The sequence below is a fragment of the Phyllostomus discolor genome, chromosome 6, assembly GCF_004126475.2.
Source record: "Phyllostomus discolor isolate MPI-MPIP mPhyDis1 chromosome 6, mPhyDis1.pri.v3, whole genome shotgun sequence".
NCBI classification, from domain to species: Eukaryota; Metazoa; Chordata; class Mammalia; order Chiroptera; family Phyllostomidae; genus Phyllostomus; species Phyllostomus discolor.
The window spans coordinates 123,134,763-123,160,649 of NC_040908.2; the positions used below are offsets into that span (position 1 = coordinate 123,134,763).

Sequence of the window (25,887 nt, forward strand, 5' to 3'; positions counted from 1 at the left end):
CCTCCCCGACCCTGCCAACCTCTGCTTGCAAAGGCAATCCCTACCCCATTGCCCCCGTCCATGAGTCCTTTGTACACTTTCCTTGACTTCCCTATCTTTCCCCCATTACTCCTCTCTCCCCTGCCTCTGGTCCCTGTCAGTTTGTTCTTTATTTTCATGTCTCTAGTTCATTTTTACTTGTTTGTTTTGTTGATAGGTTCCACTTATGTGAGATCATATGGTGTTTGTCTTTCACCCCCTGGCTTATTTCACTTAGCATAATATTCTCCATTTCCATCCATTTTATCACGAAGGGTAAGGATTCATTCTTTCTTTCTGCTGTGTAGTATTCCATTGTGTAAATGTACCACTGTTTTTTGATCCATTCATTGATTGATGGGCACTTAGACTGTTTCTAGCACTTGGTTATTATAAATAATGCTGCTATGAGCATAGAGGTGCAGAGGTTCTTTTGAACAGGTGTTTCAGGATTCTTTGGGCATAATCCCAGCAGTGGTATTGCCAAGTCAAAAGGCAGTTCCATTTTTAGTTTTCTGAGGAAATTCCATACTGTTTTCCACAGTGGCTGCATTCCCACCAGCAATGTACTAGGGTTCCCTTTTCTCCACAACCTCGCCAGCACTTGTTTGTTGATTTGTTAATGATGGCCATTTGGACTGGTATGAAAATGTATTTCACTGTGGTTTTAATTTGCATCTCTCTGATGGCTAGTGATGTTAGGAATTCTTTCATATATCTCTGGGCCCTCTGTATGTCCTTCTTAGAGAATTGTCTCTTTAGGTCCTTTGCCCATTTTTTTTTTAATTGGATTGTTTGTCTTCCTGTTGTGGAGTCATGTGAGTTCTTTATGTATTTTGGAGATCAAACCCTTGTCCAAGGTATTATTGGCCAATATATTTTCCTATACAGTTGGTTCTCTTTTCATTTTTCTGATGTTTTCTTTAGCTCTGTAGGAATGTAGGGCTAAAGAAAACACCTTTTTGATTTTTTTCCTTTATATCCCTTACCCTAGGGGACATATCAGTGAAATATTGTTGGGTGGGATATCTGAAATTTTCCTGCCTATGCTCTTCTCTAGGACTTTCATGGTGTCATGTTTTATATTTAAGTATTTGATCTATCTTGAATTTATTTTTGTGTGTGATGTTAGTTAGTGGTCTAGTTTCATTTTTTCACATGCTGCTGTCCAGATCTCCCAACACCATTTATTAAGAGGTTATTTTTACTCCATTTTATGCTTCTGCCCTCTTTTTCAATTATTAATGGACCACAGGACATTTTTTTAATTTAAGAAATTTAAAGCCTTATGGAAGTACTACTACTACCACTATTTATATAAAACATAGTGTCAAAAACACATAAATGAAAAAGTAGAGCAAGGTCACTATAAAAGGCCAATTATGAAAAGAAAAGATCAGATATCATTGCAGCAATCATAAAATTTAATGAAGAAGATATTTAGGGATAAGCTTTGACATATAAATAGAATTTCAAGGTGGAGGAGTGGGTGTCAAGGTTGGAATGAGGGGACAGTGAAGCCCGCTTTTAGGAAAGCTGCATGATGGAGCAGTTAGCCGACTGGCTTGCTTAGACTGCAGAGTGTCTAAAAACAGAAAGAGGCAGATTAAAATTTAAATGAAAGGTGAACCCAAATATTGGAAGACTTTACCATAGACAGGCAGTCTTGTTTCATTTCATTGTTGGGTGAAAAATAAACATGGAAGAGATGCTTATTGGTTTGTTCATAAATTTTATTTGAGCTAGATATTTAGAAAGTTATTTAAAAGTGAATGACAGAAGTTTGAGACAGAAACAGCAGAGATGGGAGATCAGTTAATCATTTATAGGAATAGGGTAACTGAGTAGTAGTGAGAATCTGAATTAGTATTTTAGTATAGAATATATAAGATTACCTTAGGTAAGATTAGCTATATTGTAGAGACATTTGAATTTAAATAATATCTAATTCCATCTAACTCTAAAATTGTATGAGTTTATACCTCTAAATTCTGACAAGTTTTCATTTCCTTTGAGATGAGTTTTAATGAGAATAATAATTGTTAAATATGAGTTCTCTTGGAACATAAAAGTTTGAACATAGCTTTTTGAATCTGCTTTGTTTTCACACTATAGATGATGGGATTCATCACAGGGGGAATGAGCAAGTATACATTAGCAATTAGTGTGGGCACATAGGGTGGAGCATGTTTTCCAAATCTGTGAACAAAAGATAGGCTGATCAAAGGGATGTAGAATATGGCCACAGCAGTGATATGAGAAATGCAGGTGCTGAAAGCCTTTTTCCTCTCCTCTGGGGATGCAATGTTGAGAACTGAGCGGATGATCAAGACATAGGAAAGCAGGATAAAGATAGAGTCTACCCCAGCAGTAGAGATTATTGCAGCTAGTCCAAAAGCACTATTGATCTTTGTATCTGAACACGAGAGCTTCATCACATCAGGGTGGAAGCAATAGGAGTGATGGAGCACGTGGCTGTGGCAGAATGATAGGCGCTTAAGAAGTAGGACTAGTGGTGTCAGAATGACAGTCCCCCTGGTAATGACTGCCAAACCAATTTGAGCAATCCTTGCATGAGTTAGAATGGTAGCATATCTCAAGGGGTTAGAAATGGCCACAAAACGATCAAAGGCCATAGCCAGGAGCACTGAGGATTCCATGAATGTGAAGAGGTGAATGAAGAACATCTGCGATAAGCAGGCATTGAAGCTGATTTCCCGTGTATTGACCCAGAATATTCCCAGTACCGTTCCCAGTGTAGATAGGCATAAACCAATGTCAGTGGTGGACAACATGGAGAGGAAATAGTACATGGGCTCATGGAGACTTTGCTCAGTGAGGACTATGAACAGGATCAAGGTATTCCCAGAGAGGGCAGTTAAATAGAGGCAGCAGAAGGGGATGGAGATCCAGACATGGGCCCATTCAAGTCCAGGGACCCCAGTCAAGAAGAAGGTAGGGAATGTGGAGTTATAGTAGGTTAACATTATGGTCTGAAGGAGCTGAATTCTCTTGCAAGATCTTGACTTTCTAAATTTAGAATTTAAAATTTATTTTTAGTTAAAGTTTGGTTTACATTTAGTTAAAAAAACTTTTGAGTACAGCTCAATGAAGTTTGATATCTATATGCACTCATGTAACAACTTCCAAGATTAACCGATAAAACGTTACCACCAACTCAGGAGACTTCCTAATGATTTATACTTATCAATATCCCCTTCTGTTGTAAACATTCTTGTGACTTATGTTACCTTAATTACCTTTCTCTGTTCTTGACCTTGATATAAATAAAATCATGCAGTATGAATTATTGAATTTTGCTTCTTTCACTCATTAGTATATCTGTAGGATTCATTATTGAAATAAGACATTCAATTAAGTTCAATTTACTTAGTTAAATTTATTTGGTGTTTATAATTTACTATCTTGTACTCTTATCAATATTTTTGTTATATTTTTAGCCTTCAAGTGAATTATAAATTTATACTTATTAATATGTTCTCATGGGAATAAGGAGTTATTTATGGCTAATTGTTTAGTAGAATTTTTTTGCATAGTAGATATTGAATATGTTTTTCCTAATTAATTTATATCTTATTTTCCACTTTTGAAATTTTCTATTTAACTAGGAGTAGGACTTGGTCTAAAAATAATTGACTAATTATGCCTTGGAAATTCAGAACTAGTACACTCAGATTCTAAGTGAAAATTCATTTTAACTTAGCGGGCAACCACCTCTTTTCAGGAAATCCACTACAGATATCATTACAATAATTTAGCATGTTTTGGGAACAAATAAAACCCTAGGACAGAACTAAAAGTACAGTGAGAGGCCTAGATGAACATTTAATTAAATATAAAGGAAACTTCTTAAACCAGAAGTAATAGAGTAAGTTATTGAATAAGTGGAGTTGGTAAAACTGTATTTGAAAAAAAAAAACATATACCACAATATATAAATTATTTCCTGATGATTATTTACTTATAAATAAATCACATATAATGTGAATTAAACTCAGGAAAGTATACAATCCTTGAGCAAGAAAGAATTTTCTAATATTAATAAAAGAAATATATATTTCCAAAATATATAAACCATAGAGATAAAGATTAATATATATTCAATTTGACAAAATACAAAGAATTGCTCTATGGTTAAAAAACCCTTTATTAAAGGGATATTTACAAATTGGGGGACATATTTGAAGCATATACAACATTCAGCTGAGTAATGTGCTTACTGTTCAACAGTATAGACAATAAAAAAATGAGCAAAAGATGTTAAAATGGAATTTCCCAAAGAAGAACTACTAGTAATACAGGAACAGTATTTGATTTTACCATCAGACAAAGGAATGCTAATTAAAACAATTGTTTTTAACCAATTCAATTATAAAGCTTAGTAAAAATTGTTGAGCTAAAAGAAAACTTCACTCTTACATGGTGGAGAGAGATCAGATAAAAGGTCCACTTGTCATTATTTGTTCAAAAATTATAGACTTAATTTCCTTTGAATTAACAACTTAATTCCTCAGAAATTACCAATAGTGATAACAACAGCCACCTTGGCCAGTGTGCATATATATCAATAATTATTTTAATAATATGGTACTAAGTGTTTATTTTATGTACTTAGCTCTCAAAAACCTTTTATTTTCAATGTCATAGATATTTATAGACAGATTAATACACTATATATGAGATTCTGCTAAAGTCCTTATATTTGACACTGGCCTCATTCCTTATTATACTAAAAAATCAAGAGCTGTTGTTTACTGAGAGATAAATACCATCTATGTTTTCAATTTATTAGTTTCTTTAACATTTTTGAATGAGTTAGAAAGATACATTTTATTCTGCTATTTTGTTTCTTCATTTAATTCAAGAGTACTCTCAGGCATCTCTAAAAAAATAGTAAGACTTCTACTCTGACAGAAACACATGTACAACTTCACCGGCTCACCCAGGATTTGTTCTTTAGCATCACTATGTTATCTAGAGTGGACAAAGAGTCAGCGTTCAGAAACTGAGGGGCTAGCAAGTGCTTGGAGTCAGGCAGGACCAGGTAGTCAGGAATTAACCTCTGTTTTGTGACCTCTACCTCCCAGTCAACCTCACTCTACTAGACTCAATCTCTATCAGTAAAATGCTAGGGTGTGTAATTGGACATAAGTTGGAATATGTACCTGAGGTTTTAGAAAAAGAAGGCAAGTAGTTTCATTCTCATTTAGTTTCTTAGAAGCATGAATAATCCAAAAAAGGGTAAAACACCTCTAATCTTTTAGAAATAAGAATATGAAGTCTGGCTTTCTAGATTACTAGACATGTCTCATACATGCTAACAGAAATAAGCCAGGACATGAAAGACAAATACCCTATGGCCTCATCTATAAGTGGAACTTAATCAACAAAAGAAACAAGCAAGCAAAATATAGCCAGAGACACTGAAATTAAGAACAAACTGACAGTAACCAGAGGGGAGTGGGGAGGGAATGGTCATCAAGGAACATGTGTGAAGGACCCCTGGACAAAGCCAAAGGGGGGTAGGATCGAGGGTGGGAGGTGGGGATGGGCAGAGTAGGAGGGAGTGGTGGGGAGAACATGGAGACAACTGTACTTGAACAACAGTAAAAAAATAAAAGAAATTAAAAAAATTTCTGAACATGTGAATGTATTATAGCCCCAATTTAAAAGATGTTAATTAAAATAAATATTTACTGAATGAAAAAAAGTAAAGGAAGGTCTGGAGAAATATCCTGCTGCAGAGAAAAATCAGTTACTGTCACATGATGATTCGTCCAAACGACAGAAACCAACACAATCTCTGGAATGACATAATGGTTTCCCTATGATGGAAAAATGCTGTGAATTCAAGTATTTAAATGCATTTGCTTAATGATTCATCTATTCCCAGAGAACTATTTGAGCAAGTCCTCCATTATGTTTTCCTAAATTTAGAAACAGTGTTTGTGGGATGACACACAAGTAAATCACCGACGTGGAGGTGCAGCTGTGACTGTATCCTTTGAATGTGCTTTGAATGTGAGGCACTGCAGCCTCAACATCTGGGGCCTGGACTCAAGAGAAACTAGGTATGAGGTTGGATGGTAAATGGGAGGATAGTTTTAATATTTTTATTGAAAAGAGAAGGTAACATTTAGTCAGGTTCTCTGTTAGATATCTTTACTCGTTGTTACTTTAATTTAGCAACACCATTAGTAGGCTTTGACTAACATTCTTAGTTTTCAGGTAAGAGGACCTACGTTCAGAGGGACGAACTTACTGAAGGTTCCCATTGATGGATATAATGAAGCCAGAGTATGTATCCAGGGTTTTCTGACCAAAGTATTATCACTTTGCTGTGCGCTGTGCTACTGGTGTTCAGACAAAATTAAAAGGGAATAAAGCCAATTCCTGCAGACCAAAAAGACTGAATGGAATAAATGCACTGCAGTAAGTGTAAACCACTTAGAAATATAAGTTAAACAACAGTGAGGAAATGTCAGTGATTGTATTTTGGGGTTTGGGTATTATATGTGTCAGGAAATATATAAGTAGCACAATTTTTGCTATGATTCGCTAAACAGATGAGAACAAAACATTTATATGAGATTTGGAATTTCTTTTGTTAAATTTTATTTTTCAATTACAGTTTATATCCAATATTATATTGTATTAGTTTCAGGTGTACACCATAGTGGTTAGACAATCATATACTTTACAAAGTGGTACCCCCAATATTTCCACTACCCACCTGGCAGCATACACAGTTATTAACAATACTATTGACTATATTCCCTATGCTGTCCCTTATATCCCTGGAACTATTTTGTGACTGCCAGTTTGTAGTTTTTAAGGATTTAGAATTTCTTAATAGGTTATCAGGTCCATGGAAGTGAGCAAAACAGTGGGAACTAAGTATAATCAGAAGCTTGGAGGGTTTGGAGATCGAGAATAGGGGAAAGAGAGAAAAGGGTTTTACTTTTCAAGATGTGGAAAATTAGAATGGATACAAATATAGATATTAAAGGAGCAATTCCAGAAGACACAGTGAATTATTGTCATTAACTTCGCTTCCAAAAAATTCTTCCTCCTATTTATTTAAGCAAAATTACTTGCGATGCAGCTTAAAGTAACCAGCAGCATTTTATTCTAGACACAAACAAGAACTATTTCTGATCTGAGAGTAGCTACTTGCCTTGGCCTTAGACAAGGAGGAGGGATTTCTCTTACCCTTATTTAGCGAAGGTTAAATGAGGATCTCCCATTTACCTCTATGAATGGAATATTTTTATAAAGGTCTGTGAAGGTGTAACCATTTACCCAACTGAGATAAATACATCCTCAGGGGATTCCCATGCTGTTCTGTTGTGCTCCATCTGTCTGCCCCCTGGGTGAGTTTGCCGGCACCAGGAAATGTGGGTGCTCAGATAAGTGGAAAAGAGCCAGACAAAGAGCAATCAGCATAGTGACACAGTAACTTTGTGCTTATGTGTTTTAACTGAAAATAAAATTGAATCATTACTTTGAACATGGTTACAGAATTTATTTTTGAATTTATTTCTGAATTTTATTCTGCTGTGTGTTTCTTATAAATAATCTATTAAGCAGATTGTTGTGTACAGCTATGTGGGATGACAGATGCTATGAAAGTATATCCAGAGAATGGCATAATTTCAGGTGTATAGTACATATGCATTAAATGTTAAAATGAGCAAATGGATTTCTATAAATCAGAAGCAAGTGGTAAAATATAATTACAAAGTCAAGGGGCTCCATAAAGGTTCCCTTTTAATAGAAGGAGATATATTTCACAACATTGTTACTCGGCAGCACTTGGGGTTCTGTTGCCAGCTGCTCATACATTCCAGAGGCAGAGATTTGGTGAGAAAGGAAAGGAGTCATTTATTTGAAAGCTATACCATTTTGGAAGAATAATGGGCTTCTGCCTCAATGCCTATTCCCTCTAAAATCCTCAAGGACAAATACCACTACATCCTCTGCCAGGCCAGACCAGATCTAGGCTGCACCCAGAGTTCCTTCATCCATTAAAAAATACTGTCCTTTGGGGAACACAGATGGGTGCAGCATGATTATCCAGGCAGTGTGTGCTGGAGTCCTACTTGCAGAGTGCTGCCCTTTTCCCCGGCTGCTGCCCACTGGCCTAGTGCCTACACCATGTCCCTCCAGTTGTTGGCTCACCACAGTGTGCACGTACCTGGCTGGGCAGTACTGCTCAGTGCAGCTCCAGTCGCCTGGACCACTGTTGCTTCTCATGTGAGGAGGAGCATGGGACTTGTTGGATGGCCTTGTGGCTTCCAGGACCCACTGGTCTGAGAACACTCAGACTTCCGACTCCCAGCTGGGCTAGGAAGGGAAGGAATAAAAAGGGTGAGTGTCAACATGCCCTCCATTTAAATCTTCTGCCCCCAAATTCCATGCACTGGGAAAGTGCTTAGCTTGCCAGACAATCCAGGCCAATGTCCACCATACTTGTTAGCCAACACAGGATCTCTGCGTGGCGTGAAGCTGTCACCATGTTCATCTCCATGATACACATGTGTTGTGACCTTTTCAGCCTTGGCATACTCTGTGAAAGCTTCCTCTGGCTGTGTCATGAGACATGATAGTTGTTTACCCTTCCCCAAGGGTATGGGAGTCTGTCACATTTTAATCCTGCTGCCTATGGTACTTCCAGACCCCTACTCAGGGGTTGTTGGGAACTGCCCTGCCTGGTTTCAGAAGCTGTAACCCCATATGGCTAAGGCTGAATAAAAAGACTTTGGGACCATAAACCACTAAGGAGATAAAACTTATCCTCCTGGCAGGGGTGCAACCTCTTCTTCCTTTTACTTCACCCTGCTTGGCCCCTGGAGAATAGCTGGATAGTCAATGACAGGTAAGATTCCTCAAGGAAGGAACAATCTAAGACAGGCACAGTCATGTAGGGGCCATCAGGGAAGGATTTAGGGGACTATAGAAAAGGGGTGATGGACCTTTACCCCTTGGCTTTGTTATAGACTGAGTCCTCATTCTATCTGTAAGAAATCTCCTAATTTCTTGGCTGCCTGCATCCCCCACCTGATTCAGGTCTGAAACAATGCTGAAGGCAGGTGCAGCCCTGTGCTGGAAAGGGAGGTTCTCTGGGGTGATCAGGCCTAAGAGAGAATACATAAAATCCTGTGAAACCTGTTTTGCTAACCTGAATGCCCTCAATTTAAATGATAAGGGTCCAAGCATAAAATGAGTGTGTTTTCTAAAGTTTTATGGCCTTTTGGCCTCAATCTATCTATCTGACCCTGACTCAGAATAAACCCTTATAGTACTTTGGATGTAATGATCAATTCCTTGATCATTACTGCCAGATGATGATTGATAAGCTTTACATATATACCCTGTATTCCTATGCAAACTAAACCCAATAAATGCCCACTGAGAAAGAGGCTTAAGGCTTTTCTCCTCTGAGAGACTGATCAACCTCTCCTCCCTAAGCTCATCATGTCTTAGTAGACTTATTCTCATCCATGGCAGCCTGGGGCAGGTCTGTGGGTCCCTCTCCTCTGCTCACCAGTCTGGCCAGATCCCCTCTGTTGCAACATGTGGGTCAAGTGGAAGCAACTTTTAGGAAAAAAAATAAGTTGGTTCTCAGGGTTTATATTAACACCTGTATAGTGATTAATATTTATAAAGTAATTTCAAATGCATTATCTTATTTAATCTTGGTTGTTCAGACTAAAACAAACATGTTTTATTACCTGACATTCATTTATAGACCAAGTGTTTTACACAAAGTCAGTGATTAACACTGTTTATTTACTTAGTTTATCCCTTACACTTAAAGATCTATTTCACAGTTTGGAAAAGAGAATCATATAAACAAGCAAAACAGGAGTCATTTTATTCAACTCCATTTGGCTGATGGATTAAGTCAACTAGTTAATGAAGTTGGTTACATATATTAGACATAAAAATAATTTTAATCTACATTGAACATTTTCTTTGAACCTAAAACTTATATATGTGATTTATTTGTCATCATTTGATGTTGAATTAGGGCCTTTTAATGTAGGTCTGCAAATTAAAATGTCATATTACTTCCATTTATAAACCATATCTAATACACTGTATACAGTTTCTATTACAATGATATAATGACTGAGAAAAAGCAAGTAGGGTACAATTCATTTATTGGGGGCATTGAGGACTTGTGAATTGGACAATGAGCTATGAGTATTCAAGTGGCTGCTAGCATCAGTCAGTAGGTTTTATAGGAGGAATAAATATTGGTAGTTAGTTTAGCAAACTTATTCAGTGGAACTGGCATAGAAATCTTTTTAACTACTTTGTTGCAGTATGATTGACACATAAAAACTGTGTATATAGTGTGTACAGCTTGATGAATTTGGGGATAAGTGTACAACCATGAAACCATCAAGGCCGTAATCATATGCATCATTCCCCAGTTTCCTCCTATCCCTGCTATTATTATTTAATTTTTTGTGGTAAGAACACAACATAATATTTATCTTTCTAGCAAATTTAAGTGTATACTACAGTATTAACTCTATTAGGCAATAGCAGTGAAACTTTCATTCTTTGACACTGACAGGTAACATTTTACACAATGATTTGTTCATAGTTTACCCTTGTTGTTGAAGTATCAGTGCACACATTTGATAGGGGTTCCAGACATTTTCATCAGACTAGAATTGAACACTCTGCCATTAAGAGTTCTCATACAAGGAAGTATGTGGGTAAAAGGATAAATACAAATTAAGGAAAAGTAACTAAACCAGAAACAATTTACTGGTTTTATTGATATCCAGACAAACAGAGGCTCTCTGTCAGTATGAGGCTTCTATATAAAGGAAAACACAATATTTCACTGTGTATCTTGAATTTTTCTATGAATGTAGCATTGCTGGGCTTATAAAGTAATCTGCCTTTTATTCAACTACCCAAGATAAATACCCAACCTTTTGGACAAAACCCTTCATGAGTCCAGGATATTAAACTTGATACCACAGGAAAACTACAAGTATGTGAGCAAGAACACACGCATGTGAGAACTCATTATTCATTGACAGTGAGGTAAGCCATGAGAAAAATGGGACGAATTTAATAGATATGAAACTGACCCATTTCTTGGGGGAAAGCTAGTGAGTTACTGAATAGAGTTGGATTCGAGAGTGGATGTCATCCTCCCTATGGGTCTTTGCAGTAAGGAAAAAATAAGGTTTTGCAGAGTGAGGTGTGTGTTCCTTCTACTTTCATTGTCACCATAATTATTCCAGTGAACACTTGTTTGCTTTCCTGTCTCCCCAGCATGCTGATAATACAGAGACAATGACATGCACCTCTCTATTCCCCAGTGACAGAACAATGTCTAAACATTCACTTATATGATAATTTGGTTTATGTGCTTGGCATTTAAGGTCCCTGTGGACCACTTGCCACTTGAGCTAGTAGCTAAAACCCTTCTGAGATTACACAACGTTGTCTTATATTTACAGATGAAAAGTTTTTCTCTTTTTATGGCTCTAGGGATATTTAAATTTTACTCATAGCTCCACAGCTCATATACTACTTTATTATAAAGTCATGGCTCTAAAGCTGTAACTTGTTCTTACTCTGGTAATGAAGACAGCAAAGGCTCCATATGAAGATGGTGAGGATGTAGAGAGAGGTGTTAATTGTGTTGATGTTCTGCTTTGTTATCTACTCACAAGTATTCATATGGGCTTACAGAAAAGTCAGGTAATGCCAGGGTCCTCCTTATACTCAGGGATCCACATAACATGTAGGTGTCTGAATACTACTAGTTTAACGTAGAGTATTGTAATAATTTTTCTCCACTTAAATTAAAACTCTGGGAACTGTGTACTAAAAAGAAACTGTAGACACTTTCATAAAGGGAATGGTAACATGTAAACTTATTACAGGTCTTATTACTTATTTACTCTCAGGTAGTTAACTTTACCTAGTAGTTTAAATATGTTAATTGAAAAATATTAATATTATAATAAGTAATAACACTATTATTTGATTTTTGTCTTCCTAAAATTGCTTTTAAAAATGTAAATGTATTTTAAATATTATTTTTAAATTTTTTATTGAACAAAACTTTGTAACATTTCTGTGTGCATTAATTCAACTGCCTCTTCTACTGTCTGCAATGTCTACTGAAAACCTGTACTTTATCTTTAAACCTGTGTCCATCACTTCATATTCCTCGAACAGTAGTAAATTTTGCCCTAAAAATTCACAGGAAAAATAGGAACTGGTTAAAAAAGAAGACCATTCTAACGTATGGTATAACCTTAATGACTCTTCAAGACATTAAGATAAGTGAAATAAGCCACCACAAAAGATCAAATACTTTATGACTACACTTATATGAGTTACTTAGTGTAGTCAGAATCACAGAGAGAGAAGATGTAGTGATGGTTGCCAGGGGCTGCGAAGGGGGAAAATAAAAAGATACAGTTTTATGGGCACAGAGTTTCGCTTTTATAAGGTGAAAAGATGTATATAAGATGGATGGTGGCAATGGTTGCCCAATATTACAAATGTATTTAATATCACTGAACTGCACACCTCAAAGTGGTTGCTGGAAAATTCTATGTTTGGTGTATTTGACCACAATAAATATTTTTTAAAAATGTAGCACTGGGTGATGTTTCCCTTATATAACCATCCACCAACTTACTCATTTGTCACTTACTAGTGTCAGCAGAAATGATGATCCTCATCTTTCTGAGAGCTAATTATTATTATGCTGTATATCCAATCACCCACTACTTTCTTAAGGAATTTTCTACATCCATTATTTACTAACATTCTGTATTCCTAGTCTCTCCTTATGTGTTGTATGAATCTTTAACATCAGTTTGAAAATATGTACATTTGTCTAGGTTTTTCCATTCTTAGAAAAACCTCAAATTCACCTTACAGTCTTAGTAGGTCATGGCTTATATTTCTCCTTGCCTTCCCTGATAAATTTTCAAAAATATTAGCCACTATACCTCATTTACTTATTTTCTGTTCATTCCTAAAGCCACTGTAACAGGTTATCTTCTCTCAATGCTGGATTTCAACTATTTTTAGGGCCACTTGTGTGTTCTCAGAAGCATTTGAAAATTTTAATCTTAGAAGACTTGACCACTCAGGCAATTCAGCACAGTTGTTCATGTAATTCCCTGTCCTGACACCATGCTCTCTTGATTTTAAGGTTCCTACAGGGTTGCCTAGATTTATCTTGGTTTATCCTATATAGACCTTTCCAATAATTTCTACAAAATTCCATCTTCACCAGTTTACTCTTATAAATCTAATTTCTGAGGTTGTTCACATCCACTCTTGGATTAAAATTGTACTTATATAATGACAAATTCCAAATGTACATTACCAACAAAAATATGGAAATGCTGTCAGATAAATACCCACATGAGTGCTGCAAACACATAGATAGATATCTTTAAGTGGAATTCTATTAGTCATTGCATATGCAAGTCATTCAAAATAAATGCATTGGTATTATTCATATGCCTTGTGATTTAATCTTGTGATTTAAAGGAACTTTAAATTCTGTCAATATAGAAAATAATTATATTTATAACATTGTATTGGCATATTTACATTGGACTTAAAAATAAACACACACAAATGCACATTCACACATACATACACATTTGTATAAAACACACACACATATATGTAATAAAATACAGTTTGATTCAGAGCATTCTCAATGATAAAGTACTTATCTATATTTTTAGAAAAATTTCTTAACCTAGAGAAAATTTATAACATATTTGTGTAATCATGTAATTTCTTATTTCTACAGGATGAGAGCATTGTAAGAACAAAGGCTACAAATCTACAAAACATGGAGATCTTAAGTAACTTGACATCTACATTTCCAAATTTCTTGTTGGCCGGCATTCCTGGCCTGGAGTCTGCCCACACCTGGATCTCCATTCCCTTCGGCTGTCTTTATGCCATTGCCCTCTCTGGGAACAGCATGATCCTGTTTGTCATCATTACCCACCAGAGTCTCCATGAGCCCATGTACTATTTCCTCTCCATGTTGTCAGCTACTGACCTGGGCTTGACTGTGTCTACAATGTCTACAACATTAGCTATACTTTGGTTTAATGCAAGAGAAATTAGTCTAGATAGCTGTATTATCCAAATGTTTTTTCTTCATGGGTTTACTGTCATGGAATCTGGGGTGCTAGTGGCTATGGCCTTTGACCGCTATGTGGCAATCTGTGACCCTCTAAGGTACACTACTATTCTCACTAATTCCAGGGTTATTCAGATGGGCACCTTAATGATTATACGTAGTGTGGTATTAATAGCACCACTACTCTTGCTCCTTAAGCCCCTGTATTTCTGTAGAGCAAATATCCTTTCCCATTCTTACTGTTACCATCCAGATGTGATTAAATTAGCATGTTCAGATACTCGGGCCAACAGCATCTGTGGATTAATCGATCTCATCCTGACCACAGGGGTGGATACACCATGCATTGTCCTCTCTTATATCTTGATCATTCGCTCTGTGCTGAGTATGGCCTCTCCCAAAGAACAACACAAGGTCTTCAGTACTTGTATGTCCCACATTGGAGCAGTAGCCATTTTCTACATCCCCATGATGAGCTTGTCCTTGGTGCATCGCTATGGCCAATCAGCCCCCAAAGTGGTCCATTCAATGATGGCCAATATATACCTGCTTTTGCCCCCTGTGCTCAACCCCATCATCTATAGTGTAAAAACAAAACAGATTCGCAAGGCTATCCTCAGTCTTCTCCTTGCAACTAAGCAGAGGTGATTAATTTTGAGAAAAACTTGATAAAACTTACTTTCACTCTAGAAAAACAACTGTGGTAGGTGACTCACTATTAGATAATTTTTCTCATTTTGTTCAACAAACATTTATTTAGTAAGAATGTTTTGTGTTTTCTATTGTGAAATATATGTATGACATACCACACGAACTTTGTAGTCCAACAAGAATAAAAGCAAAAACTGTAATAATGAAATAACAAAAATAATGTTCATAGTAATTAATATTTATTGATTGTTTATTTTATATTAGGTATCCTATTAACTGTTTCTGAGGTATATTCTATTTATTCTTCAAAACAACTCAATGAAACTATTAATTATTTTAGATATGAAGAAATTTAAGCCTATAGACATTTATTTCTTTATCAAAGGCCAGATAAAATTTAAAAATAGAATTACCAAGTGATCCAGTGATTTCACCTGTGAGAATTTACTCAAAAAATTGAAATAAACATCTCTAAGAGATGTCTGCATTCCCAGGTTTACTGCAAATAAGTCTTCATGCTTATAAGTTGGGATACATTTTTATGTAAGTGGAAAAAGAGGAGGCAAGAGACTCAATGAGGATGGCAGCAAATAGTTTTAGCATTTCCATCATTTGGAGAAGCTGCATAGTAGAGTTCTAAGACTCCAGTGTTACCTAACCAGAAAAGTACTCTGCTAGCTGTGTAGCTCAAAGAGAAGACATCATAGCTAAGTGCATCAGTTTTTTTAATCTGCAGAATACAGTGATGAGCTAGATAATCTCCTAAAATGTTAAGGAAAAGTACACAGGATTAGGATTTTGTATTTTCTTGGCTGATGGGATTTGTTTACAATTTGGAGAGCATGAGAAGCTACTGAAGGTTAATTTAAGAAATTTTGTGATTCTATAAGATTAACCTGACATTTGCATAGAAGATAAATTGCAATAAGGAGAAAATGGGGTCAGGGCTACCTGGTACAATGTGCCTAAGCAAAGAGAGATTCTGAAGGCACAGCATTGTGGAGTTGGAAATGAGAAACTTTATTAAGTGAAACTTTATTAAGTGCAGCATCAAAGATGTTATATTTATAATATATGGTAACAGTTTTGATGTTAAAGATAAGGAGAACGGCCAAAGATGACATCAATAAATCAGTTTTGGTAGGTTGAAAAAAAGGGTGCCATCACAAGGGAGATAAAAAAAATGTAGTTTTGATCACATAAAATTTAAACAGAAAAACATGTTGCTGGGTGAGGGGAGCACTTAGTTAAGTTTTTTCAAAGAAGGAAATCTTTTAATTACCTTAAAACTTTCATTATCAAAAATAACTTCATTCATTAATAGACAAATTAGATTGTTTGTAAATAAGACAAAATATATTTGATTTTGGACTTGTTGACTTTGAGGTACTGATGGGGTATATGGATTATTTTGGTAGAAAGGTACAGGTAGAAATACTTCATCAGAGTACATGTCCTCCAAGAGCATGTTTTATTTATTTTTACACATAGTAGTTGATAAATAATCACTGAATGAATTGAATGAATAAATAATGAAATATAAATGTATAAATTTGTAAAATTAGTTTTGAAGAATGTATTTCTTTTCTGTCTAATGCACTGTAGGGCAATGAGTACAGAAAAATATTTATTTTGAAAGATTTTATTTATTTATTTTTAGAGAGAAGAGAAGGGAGGGAGAAAGAGAGGGAGAAAAACATCAATATGTGGTTGCTTCTCACATGCCCCCAACTGGGGACCTGGCCTGCAACCCAGGCATGTGTCCTTACTGGGAATCGAACCTGTGACCCTTTGGTTCACAAGCCAGCATCCAATCCACTGAGACACACCAGCCAGGGTGGAAACATATATTTAAATTACTATATATATCATGTAATTGGTTTTGCATATTTTTTAATTGTCATAAATTGCCTCAGATTAACAATTATTCACTTTTAAAATTTTAATGATATATAACACTATCTGTTCTTAGTAGCAAAGTATTAATAGTAAATTAAATTTCTAAAACAGTGATTGTCAGAATAAGTAATTACTTAGTATAATGAACAGGAAATTTTTAAGAAGAATTTAAATTCTACATGAGGCACATTTCATAATTTTTATGTCTTATAAAGTTTTTTATCCTTATTACTTTTTAATCTTTGCTTCAAAATTATATGAATCTGCTTTTGCAGGCCTACAGGAGAGATATGACATGTTAATGCATGTGTTTACACTTCATAATTTTATAGAACTATTCTGTTGCTCATGTAATCAGGGACTTTGTAATCCTTGGTACATTTGCCTCGAGCAGTTGTGCCAAAAGAGAAACTTAAAGTTGAAGATATTCTTCTGTTTGGTCAATTATTTAATCCCTGGGATCGTGACTATTGCCTGAAAAATGTTTATCACAAATCAAAAGTTCTGAATGCACTCTGTTGGTGAATAAACAGTATCTATTAGACTGGTGTTGGGTAGTTCTGTGGCAAAACATATTTCTACTTTTTTTTCTTTAAAAACATTGTTTTAATTTTTCAATTACAGCTGACATTCAATATTATATCAGTTTCAGGTATACAGCATAGTGGTTAAACATAAGGCCCAAACTAAAAAGGGGGCTCAATATACCAGGCCTGCACATGTGAACCTGATTGGTTAGTGCTGGAGGCTTAGCCACCTGATGCAAGCCAGGCCAATCAGTTGCTGTCTCATGAGCGTTTTTAACATTATATTTCAAAATAATTTCTGAGTTAAAAAAAAGGCTGAAAAGGAATACTCATATGTCCTTCACCCTGGTACTTCATTTCCTGAGCATCTGACACTTCAAGGGACCACAGGAGGAGGAAATGACATACTCTTAAACTTCTTCATGGCAGCCTGGCCACTCTGCCTTCTCTGTCTGAAGGTTCAATTGTTTGGCTTCTCCTTGTATTGAAAGAATTTTTCTTTCTTTTGAGATGTGCTGGTTATTAAAATGTGATCTTCACACCATAGGCTGTGAAGGAAAACAGTGCTAGCTGCTGAGCTCATAAGCCCATCATTACATTTGAAGGAGGTCACATTTCCCATGAGCTTCTCCAGACAATGAGTGAGTAATGCAGGAAAACTAAGGCAGGTGCATTTCAGGAGGGCACACGTCTCATCTGACAGGTGACTCTGACTTGAGGTTACCCCAGTGGCCTTTGGTAACCTGTGAAGAATTGCATTATAGAGTGGGATGATAATTTTCCACCAAAGCCAGTTTTTGCTTTCTCTACTTAATTCAAGGTGAAGTTTACATCAATGTATGACAGCTCATCCAGCCTCCTTCTTGTCCATTTTTGTTTTCTTCTTGTAGCAAATGTTACATAGTCCCTTGTTGGCCAGTTGTCTATTTTGCCCCAGGGATGTCATGCTCTATTCACCACATGCAAAACTACTTGCACACTAAGATCTCTTGCTTGCCCTTTAGACTTTGTTGGTTCTTATGATTTTAGTAATTAATCACCACTATTTTACTTCTATTATGTCAAGGCTTCCTCATATGCATGGATATTCATGAGCCTGACTCTATGACTGCATCTCTTACTGTTGTTCCTGGTTAGCAGAGAAGAACCACTTCTCAACTCCTTAGTGATGCTTGTTATGATTTGTACAGCCCATTCCTAATGGCCTTGGTGAATGGTGTGGGCCTCTCATGGAACACACCTTTAGGTAGGTCTTTTGGCTTTATATAATTTATCTATTCCCCATGCTCATTTTCCTCAGAGGCTTTATTCTGTTGGTAGAAGAATGATTCATAAAAGGAGTGGAACTATGAATACAGTGCAGACTAAAAGCAAAAGGGGAAGGCATGTGGTATTTCAGAGTGGAAAACAGCATGATTCATCTTGTAGATAATGGTTGTTTGAGAGGAGTGGTGAGAACACAAGCCTTGGATGCAAACCTGAGTAATGAAGAAAATGAGAAAGTAATTTACCTCAAGGCTGGGAGATTTCATTAGGTCCAGTCTTCTAAAGGAAATATTTTAATTCATTTTTTCCATATATAGACCAAATGGCAATATACTAGATGGACCAAACAAAGAGAACAGTCAGAGAATATGACAGATGCACATAATGATAGAATCAGGAATCGCATAGTGTGTGGAAAAAATACAATGCACACAATGGTATGCCTTCACATACACACAGCTTTCTTTTTCATCACTCTCTTTTATTTCTACCTGTGACTAATAGAATGAGCTAGTCAGATCCTTAAGACTCTCCTATTAGAATCCTTCTAATGGTACTTTCTTGGGCTACTGAGATTTATTAGAATGCTAATTAAATAATTTCACCTCAAGCTTGTTCTACATATTAAGCCAAGCACTACTTTACTCCTGTGGGAGAGAGGGAGTGGGCAGGGCAGCAGAGAGCAATGGGGGAAAAATTGGGAGCAACTGTAACTGAACAATAATGAAAATATTTAAAAAGCAAGCAAGAAAGAATTATACAAAGTAACATGTCTACATAGTATCTTGGGAATTTTGTAGAACACCAATATATTTCAAGCTAAATAAAATGATCCAAGTTTTTGCTTGCACTTTATGAGAATCTCCAAATATAATGAAGAATATTGCTCCTTTGCCAACATCTTGTTCTCTTCCTCACTTCTAGCTAGAGGTCTCCATACATACCTAATGTGTTTTTGTTTGTTTTTAGAGATTCTGCTAGGAGCACACTTTGCAATGCTGTAGCTCTTTAAGCATCTCAAAGTAAAAGTCCCACCACTTTAATATTTTACATGTTTTAGCTTCCTGAAGCTCTAAGCAGCTAAGAGACAGGTAGAGCTACCAGAATTATATGTGGGAGACATATAATATTCAGGAAGCAGAACTAAATTTATAAGCCAAATCTAATCAGTTCCACTATAAAATAGTATTGTTCAAGCAAAAGATGTTCCTTAAGCAACTAATATACATATTTTTATCTAAATTCGCTAAGAAAAATCTGATAGAGAAAACAAAAAAATGTCACAAAAGATTTTGTTTTCATATTTTTCAATGCTATGTCCAGATAGGACCTATAAATTTAAAACTCAGGAGAATATTCTCCCATGAAAATAAAATGATGACTCAGTGTTTCTTACATTCTTCCACAGAGTTACTTCCAATACTATTACTCTGCATTTCCCTTTGGAATCACTTCAACTCAGATAGTTATTCAAACAAGGGGTATAATTTTGTATTATAAGCTACCACAAAGTCTAGTGTATGATTTTATAATGTGTTTATGTCGCTCCTTCACACATTTGCCTTTAAGCTTCTTGAGTGCAAGGAATACATTTTTACTTTCATTTTTCTATTGCTTTTCACAAGGCTAAACATAAGATAGACCCCCAGTCACTGGTGTGCTGAAAAACCGTATCTCTGATAGCAAACAAAAAAAACACAAGTGTCCTCTTCACAATGTTTATCAATTCTCATGGTATGTATAAGGACAATTTCAGCTGTCAATATGGCATCACTGAACACAGAGCTGAGATGAAAATACACACCATGGATTCTTGCAAGCTGGAGTGAGCGCCACCACTCTGCTGCCCCAGTGTTTGTGAGATATATGAAGCATCCCTCCTATTGATTAATTTTCCAACTCCAAAAAAATTGATGTGACTTCCACTAAGTTTCTATTTCCATTTTTCTCTGAGTTTTTCTACAGTTTTACTGAGCTGAGTTTTAAGTTTCTGCCTCCTTCTCAAATTGATACAGTTACTGTGAGTATCATACAGTTACTGTACTACTGTGAGTACAGTAGGCTCTTTCCAGGAGTCTAATGGCTTATGTCTAGCTATGTATAACTGTTTATTGGCTGAACACCATGAATTCTTTACTTTGGTTCTTTGATTGCTTAAGAGAGCCATGCAGGCTCTTCATGGCATCTCTGATATTTATGGAAAATAAATGAATGTGTTTATATGTAATTTTCTTGTGGAGAAGGGTTAATGAACTTTATTAAATTCCAAGGACCATTGTGAAGAAAATGGTTATGAGTCTCTGCCCCTGACTTCCTTATATTCTATTACTACATGATTCTTTTTCATCCTACAGAGTCCCCATATCCTGTGGTGAATTATCAAATATCCATATTCCTTGTAGCTTTAACTATTGACTATCAAGTACTACATACAGATCTATGGTTTACTCTTTGGCATATCCATATCTACTTTTTGTAATATTAATAAATAAGAAAGCAAACAAAAGTCTACTCTAAGGAAGCCATTATGACTGTTTAAAACCACAACATACGGAAATGAAAATTTAGTCTTTATTTTTGACTACACAACGTGTTTTCTAGATGCCTTTGGTGGAGTATGAAATACATTAGTAAAGAGTACAGTGTCTAAGATACAGAAAGCCTAGTTTCAAATGAACACTGCTCTGTTAAATATCTGGCCTTTGATGAGTAAATAGGTCTCTAAGCTTTAGTGTCTTCAAGCCTAAGACATTTAATAGTTCCACTGAGTTGTTTTGAAGAATAAATTGAATAAAGCTCAGAAACAGTAGGATACCTAATATAAAATAAACAATCAATAAATGCTAATTACTATGAATATTATTTTTGTTATTTCATTATTACAGTTTTTGCTTTTATTCCTGTTGGACTACAAAGTTCGTGTGGTATGTCATACATATATTTCACAATAGAAAACACAAAACATTCTTACTAAATAAATGTTTGTTGAACAAAATGAGAAAAATTATCTAATAGTGAGTCACCTACCACAGTTGTTTTTCTAGAGTGAAAGTAAGTTTTATCAAGTTTTTCTCAAAATTAATCACCTCTGCTTAGTTGCAAGGAGAAGACTGAGGATAGCCTTGCGAATCTGTTTTGTTTTTACACTATAGATGATGGGGTTGAGCACAGGGGGCAAAAGCAGGTATATATTGGCCATCATTGAATGGACCACTTTGGGGGCTGATTGGCCATAGCGATGCACCAAGGACAAGCTCATCATGGGGATGTAGAAAATGGCTACTGCTCCAATGTGGGACATACAAGTACTGAAGACCTTGTGTTGTTCTTTGGGAGAGGCCATACTCAGCACAGAGCGAATGATCAAGATATAAGAGAGGACAATGCATGGTGTATCCACCCCTGTGGTCAGGATGAGACCGATTAATCCACAGATGCTGTTGGCCCGAGTATCTGAACATGCTAATTTAATCACATCTAGATAGTAACAGTAAGAAAGGGAAAGGATATTTGCTCTACAGAAATACAGGGGCTTAAGGAGCAAGAGTAGTGGTGCTATTAATACCACACTACGTATAATCATTAAGGTGCCCATCTGAATAACCCTGGAATTAGTGAGAATAGTAGTGTACCTTAGAGGGTCACAGATTGCCACATAGCGGTCAAAGGCCATAGCCACTAGCACCCCAGATTCCATGACAGTAAACCCATGAAGAAAAAACATTTGGATAATACAGCTATCTAGACTAATTTCTCTTGCATTAAACCAAAGTATAGCTAATGTTGTAGACATTGTAGACACAGTCAAGCCCAGGTCAGTAGCTGACAACATGGAGAGGAAATAGTACATGGGCTCATGGAGACTCTGGTGGGTAATGATGACAAACAGGATCATGCTGTTCCCAGAGAGGGCAATGGCATAAAGACAGCCGAAGGGAATGGAGATCCAGGTGTGGGCAGACTCCAGGCCAGGAATGCCGGCCAACAAGAAATTTGGAAATGTAGATGTCAAGTTACTTAAGATCTCCATGTTTTGTAGATTTGTAGCCTTTGTTCTTTCTTACAGTGCTCTCATCCTGTAGAAATAAGAAATTACATGGTTACACAAAATATCTAGGTAAATTTTCTTTGGGTTAGGAGAGGTTTCTAAGTTCATAAATAACTTTAATTGAAAAAACTCTAAATTGAAGTTCATTGACATTCTGCATTCATATCAGGTATATTTGGCTATATACATAAACATTTTAAATCTTCAATTCAAGGAAAGTATGTCTGTATAACTTTAAATATTTTATTGGTAGTTATTTTCTCTATTAACATAATAAAGCTCCATTAGATTATAAGATTCTATGAATACTTTGTTAAAAAATGTAAGTATATTTAGTTTTAAATATCCTGTATGAAGTTACTAAGGGATATCCACCTAAATATATCCTTGTGTCTGCAGTGCCCATGTTGGTGTGAAGATCCAGGCAAAAATCTCCAGATTTATGCTGGAGACAAAAAAAACTCAGATTTTTGCTCCTTAGATATTTGGAAGTTGTAAATCATTTTAACCTAAGAGTGTGGGTGAACAACCTCAGAAAATGGACTTACAAGTGAAAACCAATGAGGATACAGTCCTGCAGAGTCTAGGCACTTTACAAGAACTGTAAAACTGAAGAAAGCATGGTGGTGACTCAGTGTTACAGGAACAATAATGAGGAATTGCTTATGTGGTCAGGTCTACTAAAGGCTAAAATTTTTAAATGAGAGCCCATGTAATAGGTGCATTAATGACCTTGAAGAAAAGCAATTAAGGTCCATAATGAAGCTGAGAACCTGCTACAGTAGCATGAGGAATAAATGGAAAAACAAATAGTGGAGGCACAGTGTTTATATTTCTAGAGACTTGTCAGTGAAGGCAAGGAGAAAGACCATGACTGAAAAAACCTCTAAGGTGGATGGAGAATTTTTGCAAGATTATAAAGACTTAGATAAATTTCTGTGTTTATAACCTGAGGTTAAAAGCATAGTAAATAATGAGAGCTTGAAAATGTACAATGATAGGGATTCATTGGTATAGAAAATTCCTTAAGGAAGTAACAGGTGTTTGATTTAGAGCATGACAGCAATTAGCCCTCAAATAGATGACAAATGCAATAGTTTTGACTATTCTAAATATCTCATACAATTGTAGTCATGCAGTATTTGTTTTTCTGGTGATAGCTTATTTTCCTTACCATAATGCCCTCATGGTTCATTCATGCTGTAGAATGTGTGAGAATTTCCTTCCTTTTTAACCAGTGCCCATTTATTTTTTGCTCTGCATGAGTTATTAAAATGGTATTCACTGCTGTTTCAGGAGCATGAAGTGATGGATGCTAGTTTGAAGAGCAGGTAGAGGTTCTCAGTAGATATTGCAGAGAAAAGGAGAGGCAGTGGGATACACACAGAATGCTAAATACACACAGAATGTTAAAATTCTATAAATTCTTGTTAAATTAAAATTTTAAAAATAATATTTAAATGAACACATTTACATTGTTAAAATCAATTTTAGGAAGACAAAATCAAATAATCGCAATATTAAATATTATTATATTAATATTTTTCAGTTAAACATTTAAAAATTCTAGGAGAAGTTTACTTCCTGAGACTAAATACCCTGTAATAAGTATACATGTTACCATCCCCTTTATGCAAGTTTCTACAGTTACTTTTTTTTAGTTTAATACATATTATTTATTGACTATATATTCTGTGCCAGACACAAGTGAGATATAAAAAATGGACAAGGTTATGCTTTTTTTATGCTTCAGGAACTTACAGGTTTTATGGTATAGTGGTATGGGAATTGTTAGTTATGAAATAATATGGTATGAACTATTTAATTTTAATTTTAACTTCATTACAGTTGGTTTTTACTCTCAAGTTCCTAAGGTTTTCATTCAATCTGAGAAAAACCATTACAATAGTTAACCGTAGTCTAATAGGGTTCAGAAGTTTGTGTGTTATGCAGATCCCTGAGGATAGGGGTGACCGTAACATTACCAGACTTTTCTACAAGCTCACATGAGTATTTGTGAGTAGGTAACCGTCAAAACACAAAGTTTACACAATGAACACCCTTCTCTACTTTCTTACCAGCTTAGTGTGGAAAGGGGAGCCTTTTTTGTCTTCAGTAGCAGAGAGGAAACAAGTTACAGTTCTGGAAACAAGGACTTTATAGTCAAGTGGGATTGAGCTGTGGGACCATTGGCAAAATGAGACTCTCCCTGGGGTCACAGGCAGAATTCTCTCCATCTATTAATACAGGACTTTGCTGTGTAGTTTCAAAAGGGTTTTAGCAACTAACTCAAGTGACAAGTGTTCCATGAGACCCTTAAATGCAAATAAACCAAATCATCCACGTAAGTGGTTATTTAGACATTGCTCAGTCACTGGGGAATAAAAAGATGCAAACCAGTCTCTAAGGCCCTGTTTCTTTATGACTGTATTGATCCATAGGGAGAATGGTATATTTACTCGTGAATCCATCTGTGTCCAGCCACTCACTGGCTTTTACCCAAGAAATGGGGTGGCTCCTGATACATAAATTGGGTCCCATTTTGCTAGTGGCTGGGGTCACTGTGTGTGAACAATGAGTTCTCATGTAAATGTATTCTTACTCTGGCACTTGCTGTTTTTCTGTGGTAATAAGTCGAAGGACCTAGACTATTGGGAGAATTTGTCCATTTTTGTCAATGTGGGCAGTTGAGTAGGGATGCAGATTACTTTATAGGCCTAGCAATTCTAGATTCATACGTGAGGGAAAGACCAACACCAACCATTATTTTTCTCCTTTGTAGAGAAGCCCCAAATTTGCCTAGATATCAATAAGACCAGTAATATGTTTCTCATTTAAATAGAGATATTTAAAAATCTCTATTTGGCTGTTATTTTACACATTCTTGTTTCAGAACTCTTTAACAGCAGTGTGTGAGGGTTGTTTAACTCCAAACACCATAATTTTACCTGCAACCCCTATCAAGTGTCTGAACTGATACTTCAACCAAAATGAAGTGTGAGCAAATTACTGTGCAAAATTTTATTAGTGTGAAAGAATGAAAAATTTCACCACTGTTGTTTTATTTGTTTTCTTTGCCTTTCTGGGTGTTTCCTGGTACTTCACCAAGGTTATAATTTTCATTTTCATTATGATTAATCAAGGGGGAACAGCTTTTGACATATTTTATGTTGTTTGAATATTTTCTTTTAAAGAATGCTTTTCCAAGTTTTTTTGTAAGGGAAGTTAGATTCATTTTCTAGAAAAAATATAATAGAAATGACACAATTAAAATGGTGACAAAAACAGGG

The 25,887-nt window shown here is 35.8% G+C and overlaps 3 protein-coding genes across 3 annotated transcripts; 1 reads left to right on the forward strand and 2 right to left on the reverse strand.

Moving 5' to 3' along the window:
• Positions 1-1,828: 1,828 nt before the first annotated feature.
• LOC114500203 (olfactory receptor 51F1-like) lies at positions 1,829-7,211 on the reverse strand. The gene is made up of 2 exons (XM_028516816.2): positions 7,001-7,211; positions 1,829-3,048 (listed from the first exon to the last, which is right to left on the reverse strand). Exons 1-2 carry the CDS (start codon positions 7,081-7,083, stop codon positions 2,061-2,063), a joined length of 1,071 nt encoding a protein of 356 aa, XP_028372617.2. The 5' UTR covers positions 7,084-7,211; the 3' UTR covers positions 1,829-2,060.
• A 4,444-nt stretch (positions 7,212-11,655) lies between these two features.
• Positions 11,656-15,038, forward strand: LOC114498878 (olfactory receptor 51F1-like). The gene is made up of 2 exons (XM_028514890.2): positions 11,656-11,775; positions 13,865-15,038. Exons 1-2 carry the CDS (start codon positions 11,656-11,658, stop codon positions 14,852-14,854), a joined length of 1,110 nt encoding a protein of 369 aa, XP_028370691.2. The 3' UTR covers positions 14,855-15,038.
• Positions 15,039-21,320: 6,282 nt separating this feature from the next.
• Positions 21,321-24,846, reverse strand: LOC114498879 (olfactory receptor 51F1). Its single transcript, XM_028514891.2, has 2 exons — positions 24,676-24,846; positions 21,321-22,625 (listed from the first exon to the last, which is right to left on the reverse strand). The coding sequence occupies exon 2, from the start codon at positions 22,577-22,579 to the stop codon at positions 21,632-21,634; it is 948 nt and encodes a 315-aa protein (XP_028370692.1). The 5' UTR covers positions 22,580-22,625; positions 24,676-24,846; the 3' UTR covers positions 21,321-21,631.
• Positions 24,847-25,887: the final 1,041 nt, after the last annotated feature.

Excerpts from the sequence above, each read along its gene's own strand:
- LOC114500203 (XM_028516816.2), bottom strand. The coding sequence starts at position 7,083 with ATGACAATAATTCACTGTGTCTTCTGGAATTGCTCCTTTAATATCTAT. Across the intron at positions 3,049-7,000 it reads AATTTTCCACATCTTGAAAA|AAAGTCAAGATCTTGCAAGA; the intron begins GTAAAACCCTTT and ends TTCTAAATTTAG.
- LOC114498878 (XM_028514890.2), top strand. The coding sequence starts at position 11,656 with ATGAAGACAGCAAAGGCTCCATATGAAGATGGTGAGGATGTAGAGAGA. Across the intron at positions 11,776-13,864 it reads TGGGCTTACAGAAAAGTCAG|GATGAGAGCATTGTAAGAAC; the intron begins GTAATGCCAGGG and ends TTATTTCTACAG.
- LOC114498879 (XM_028514891.2), bottom strand. The coding sequence starts at position 22,579 with ATGGAGATCTTAAGTAACTTGACATCTACATTTCCAAATTTCTTGTTG.